Source organism: Citrus clementina, unplaced genomic scaffold (assembly GCF_000493195.1).
Source record: "Citrus clementina cultivar Clemenules unplaced genomic scaffold, Citrus_clementina_v1.0 scaffold_3, whole genome shotgun sequence".
Classification (NCBI taxonomy): domain Eukaryota; kingdom Viridiplantae; phylum Streptophyta; class Magnoliopsida; order Sapindales; family Rutaceae; genus Citrus; species Citrus x clementina.
Genome location: NW_006262339.1, coordinates 43,747,665 through 43,753,664, shown reverse-complemented (window position 1 = coordinate 43,753,664; position 6,000 = coordinate 43,747,665). Strand labels below are relative to the sequence as shown.

The following is a 6,000-nucleotide window of genomic DNA, read 5'->3' as shown; positions in this document are numbered from 1 at the left end:
TCGATTAAGATGCATTGCCAAAAAGCATTTCCCAGGTAAGGCAGGTTAAATTAATTTCCCAGAATAAGCATTACTCTTGAGCAGAATATCCTTCAAAACTATTTTGCATCACACTCTTTCAAAAGCTTTAATTAAAACTGAATCGACAAAAACAGGCAGGTCCAAAATCATTTTTTGGAGGACAAAACATACCCTCCATAAGGACAGCATGCAAAATCTTCACTTCAGAGGAATGAACCTAGAAGAGTGGGTAGCACCAATACCAGGTCTTCCGTGCTTAACTGGCTTGTATGAGATCGAGAACTCAGCTAGATAATGTCCAATCATTTCGGGCTTAATTTCAACTTGATTAAAGGTCTTGCCATTGTAAACACCAATTATACTACCGATCATTTCAGGCACAATGATCATGTTGCGAAGATGAGTCCTAACTGGTTCAGGCTTCTCGCCGGGTGGAGCTTCCCTTTTCTGTTTTAGGCCAATCAAAATCATAAATTCATGAGCCAATTAAATGAATATAATTCAACAGAAATGGAAGCAGACATAAATAGATGACAGTGAATTCCTTGTCAAACATAAATATTGACAAGTTTGTCAGATCCGACCCTAGCATGCAGCATTAAATTCAGCTGCAATAATTTGGAATGCATCGTTTTCCATGAAATAATTAAAACACTTGCATATTGCTCAAATCATTCGGAGTCAGTGTAGAAGCTTCTAATGTAATCAAGATAGGAATCATGGTGAGAATGCAATTACCTCACTTATAAGAGGTTATATAAACATCAAAAGGCACACACAAGAAATTGCGACCAATTATTTAGACACATTGCATGTAATGCTGGTAGACCAAAAATATAATGTCCCACAGACATGAAAACATTCCGCAAGAAGGCAAAGTATGAGCAGCACATGATTACACTCAATATTAATTGTTTTGAGTTTGTGCAGCAATAAATCCTCAACGCAAAGTGTTGTACAATTGCTCCAGAGAAAATGAAGCACAAACCAATAAAACCAAACAAAGGCTTGAGAATCTAAAATCACATATTTCAGCAAAGATGCCGGCTGATGAAAACAAATTTCGGCAACAGATCCGACAGCATTAGTAAAGCACAAAGGAACACATCGACAGATACAACCATTACAAGAGTAGTCCTCCAAAAAGAAAAAATGACAATCTAAATGAAAAACAATTGAGACAGAGTTGTTCAAACCAATTACACCAAGATGAACTAGAAAAAAAAAGTGTAATATTTCTTTCCAACTCTTTCCTCTTCATCAACAGGAAATTTAGATACTCAATACAAGAGAAGGGACCAGTCACATACTTCTTTGCAGGACTAGAACCACTTGAAACAAATTATAAACAGAAAATCACTTAACAACATAGTGCAGCAGCCCTTCAGCCTCATTTGAAAAATCACTTGTTAACTGCTGTTGCTGACACAACCATGCCTTATAACGGAAAAAACTTATTTCTTCCATGGTAAATTAAGAGTAAATTTCATTAAGCCAATCTCCTATGTTTGACAACAGTTGATCCACTTGAACTCAGAAATGTTCACCCATGCATTCAAACTGAATGCCAAAATACAGATTAAATAAGCACAAATTCATTAACTAGCTGTACAATTTAAAGTAGGTTTTCACTAAGCATTAAATAAACCATATGTCCCTTCATTGTCAAAGAAACCATATTGATCATACATGAATGCAAAATAAAACAGGTAAGATCACTTACCGCCTTGCGCAACTTCTTGATCAACGCCATAGGCTTCCTTTTCAACCCCCTCTGAAACCTACATCAGCAAAATCGCCTTACAAAGCATTATTATTTTCTCCTTATCAAAATAAAAGACTAAAAGATTTAGAGAGAGAAAGATATATATTAAAATAATAAAAAAACAGAGACCTTCTGCGAGCACGGGCGCTAAATAGCTTGGCGAGCTCATCAGTAGACATGTCCAAAAGAGCGTCCAAATCAACACCTCTGAAGCTGAACTTCTTGAATGTCCTCTTCTTTGGCTGTCCTGCAGCAGCACCAGCAGCAACCCCGGTTTCCACATCCGCCTGCGCACACAAACAAATATCATCGAAATTATTTCCGCTTGGTTCCCGAGAAAATCAACCAAGGAAACGGAATAGAAAAACTCCGACGAAATCGTAAGAGTGATTAAACCCGGCGTGCGGTTACCATGGCTAGAGACTAGAGTGATAAGGAGAACGAAACACCTAATTCGCGATGGAGAGTGTGGGTGTGTCAGTGGCTAGGGTTTGCAGATTGCAAGTTGCAAATTTATACAGTACCCGTGACGAGAGATGGTTACGGGTTTGGATAAGCGTCGAAACACCAGCTTAGATCGAGAACGGGTTGAATTAAATTCGGGTCATAGAGCTCCACCCGCAGCGGTCCTTTCGTATAAGAAAAATTATCTATCCATCACTTATTTTTTTAATTTTTTTAAAAGTATACATATCTTTTTTTTAGTTAAATTTCACTTAAAATTATATTTTTTTTACAACCGTCTACTTCCATCTATGCATTGTTAAAAGAATTAACGAAAATTGAACAAATGGCATTTTAATCCCCGAATGTAAAATTATAGTTTTATCCTAAAATAAATTTTTTAAAAAAATCAGAATCTAAATCTAATCCCAAACTCAATTCAATAATTGAAGAAGTCACGGTTAGCCAGCTGCAGCTAGGTGGCAGATGGTCGATCTTCGAGGCTCGATCTTTTAGTGGCGCAGTTGTCAATTGAGATCGAGCTGCTAGTGGCAAAGAAAGTGAAGGAGATTGGTGAAAGGTTAGGGTACATAGTGGAGATTCATAGCTTGATTTGTATTCGTTTATTTTCTTTTAATTTTCCTCTTAAATATACGAAAAAGAAGAAAAGAAAATGGGGACTCCAGGGAGCAACGGACTTGGTTCTACCAATCAACGTCGATCCAATAGGCAAAAGGGAAATGGCGTTATTTGAATATGTGTATAAAATTCTCTCAGCTCTAATATCCAATTTGGTTTTCTGTTTTGGTGTTCTTTCAAATTCAAATTGTAGGTTGATAAGCTAAAGAGGAAGCTTAGACATGAATATAATGTACACAGGGCTTTAGAGAAGGCATTTGCGAGGCCTTTGGGATCTCTTCCTCGTCTCTCTTCTTATCTCCCTTCCTATGTTAGAATATATTCACTTCTCTCTTTCAATATTATTATTAGATCTAGTTGGTTTAGTTTTTTTTTGGTTAACTTAGGCTTTGTTTGGTTTAGTTTTTTAAATAAAATTTATTGAGTAGATATTTTGTTAATAGAACTTTTACGAGTAGGACTTTAAAAAAAAAAATCAACTGTTTCATTATCAATGAGAGTTTTTATTAAAAATTATAAAATTACTTACATAGACAAATTTTTTAAAAGTTATGTTGCAAAAGGGATAAAATAAAATTATTAAATAAGTTAAGGAAATAAAAAATTTTAAAAAGAACTTATGGAATTAAATAAATACTTACGGTCATTAGATAAGTGTGCGTTTGATATGATTTATCTAATGACCATAAGTACTTATTTAATCTTATTTTTTTAATACTATAAATTTAAAATGAGTTAATAATCAATAAATTGTTATAATCAACAATGAATTAAAGAAAATAAATATTTGAAATATAAAATAATAAATAAATAAAATGAAGCAAAATTAATTTTATTTTTTAATATTGAAATCTCTGATTCAAGTAATCTCTTGATTAATTAATGCTTGAGAGAGATTAATATTATAATTTAGGTTTTTTAGTCATTATACGATTTTTGAATTAGGAATTTAAGTTTTGTTTTTCAATTTTTTATTTTTATTTATAAATTTATTTTTCTTTTAAATAAAGGATTGGGCTTGGTCCCTTCTTTTTTAGCTCGTATCCAGCTCCTCATGCGGAGAGGTAGGCCAAAAGCCCGCAAGGCAGTGTTGGGTATATGCCCGGACTCTTTTATCCACCCTAATTTTGAAGACCATATATAATTTTCTCGAGGCTATCAACTTGGCCAATGAAATTTTCTTATGAAGATTTAATTTTCCTTAGGGCATTAGTCTGTCAAGTAGAAGAATATTTTCAATGAATTATTATCCATATCCGTTGGGCTTTTCTTTTTTTTTGGTTTTATTTATGGGAGCCTCCTAGATTTTGATATAAACCTTAATAGCGATTAGTCAGTATTATACAAATTAAGACATGTTTAATAGTGAGGTCTACAGTTTTCAAGTTAAGTCATTAAGTATAAAAGTTATAGACTGAGAAAAAGTTAATGGGTATATGGTAAATAATAAATTTTCAAAATTTTGTGTGTTGATGTTACTTATTTTGAGTAGTTGAGTTAGTAATAAGAGACTTAAAATTTGAGCTTCAAGCAAGTATGGGTAGGAGGGATTTCGTTGTTAGGGTTTTTAAAATTTGGTATTTTACTATGAAGTGTTTGTGTTTAGAATTGTAACATGGAGTGCAAAAATCGATAACAACTTGATGAGTACAGTACAAAATTTAGAATTTCAATTGTAAGTTTCAAATATTGAGTTAGGTTTCAAAATTTGTATTATAAATTTGAAAGAATAAAGTTATACATTCTAAAATTTTTATTTCAAATGACATAACATTCATTCATTGGTTGGTGAGGATAATATAACTAATTCGCTTAATTTTGTAAAGAACCACCAACCAATAAATGAATGATATATCATTTGGATAAAATTTTGGGATATCTATCATTTACTCAATTTGAATACGCTAGTCGCATTATCAAATTAGTCAATACCAAGCCATTATTTAGGTCTAAGACAACTCTTGGTGCCAAATTTAGATAAAGCTTCAATGCAATGATACAACATGCCTTTCATGAATTGCTGCAATAAAATTATAGGTGAAATTTAATATAAATTTGAAGCAAATCGATAAATGCATTTCTAAAGCTGTGCAAGTAGTACAATGAGAAATGGAACTACTTTGACAACTTGGTTGGTTTTGGCATTGAAAGTGAGAGGTTAGGAGTATGGCATTTAATTTTATTCTTAAATATTTATTTACTTATTTATGTGATAAATAAAATAATAAAAAAATATTCTTTCAAAAAATCTTTAAATAAAAATAATTTCATATTATTTTGATCAAATTTTATTTTCGACCAAAATAATAGCAATTATAGCATTTCTTTCCTTTGAAAAATAATGAGATTAAAAAAATAATGTAATACTAAATTAAAAATTTAAAAATATTGTCCAAATAAGATTGTTGAAATAAGATACTGCTTTTCACTCTTTTAATATTAAAGAGAGAAAAAGTCAATCTCATTTGAAAAATCTCATTTAGAGTGTCATTTGGAACATTTATTACTGATACGATTCTTCAATTGAACAACAAAATCTCATTTAAAGAGCTTATTGAGATGTTCTAAGGTTTGAATGTTAAAAGGGAAATTATCATTTTACTATCAAAGTTATTCTGACATATCATGTCAGTATTATGGTTTGGCAAAAAGTATATTGTACTACCAAATGTTTGTGTCGTTATCAATTCATTACTATTCCGTTAAGAAAACATTAGTGTTTAATAGAAATTGAGTTAAAAGTTGATTTTACCCCCAAGAGTTTAAAAGACTATTTTACCCTTTGTAATTTAAGCATTAAAAAAGAAGAAGTCAACAATAATGATTTTAGGGTTTAATTTCCTAATTCTTTAATCTTTAATTATTTTCTTAAAACGCAGCGTTTAGGCTTCAACATGAAATGTCTTTAATGCCTTTACAGCTGGAAATGTCTTTGATGCCCTTATGACATCATCAAATTTTTAACGTTCTTAACGGAATAGTAGTGAATTGATAACGGCGTAAACATTTGGTAGTAAAATACATTTTTCAGCAAACCATGGTATTGACATGATATGTCAGAATAACTTTGGTGGTAAAATGATAATATCCCATATTAAAATTACTCCCGTAACACACAAAATTACTTCAAC

At 31.7% G+C, this 6,000-nt stretch overlaps 1 protein-coding gene across 1 annotated transcript; it reads right to left on the bottom strand.

Annotated features, from left to right (window-relative positions):
* Positions 1-2,317, bottom strand: LOC18047655 (40S ribosomal protein S15-4). The gene is made up of 4 exons (XM_006443835.2): positions 2,198-2,317; positions 1,916-2,073; positions 1,745-1,802; positions 1-468 (listed from the first exon to the last, which is right to left on the bottom strand). Exons 1-4 carry the CDS (start codon positions 2,198-2,200, stop codon positions 220-222), a joined length of 468 nt encoding a protein of 155 aa, XP_006443898.1. The 5' UTR covers positions 2,201-2,317; the 3' UTR covers positions 1-219.
* Between the last annotated feature and the right edge of the window lie 3,683 nt (positions 2,318-6,000).

Bases quoted from the DNA above. Each gene is read 5' to 3' on its own strand.
- LOC18047655 (XM_006443835.2), bottom strand. The intron at 1,803-1,915 runs GTCTCTGTTTTT...TTGCTGATGTAG, and splicing joins AGCGCCCGTGCTCGCAGAAG to GTTTCAGAGGGGGTTGAAAA. The intron at 469-1,744 runs GTAAGTGATCTT...GGCCTAAAACAG, and splicing joins TCAAGAAGTTGCGCAAGGCG to AAAAGGGAAGCTCCACCCGG.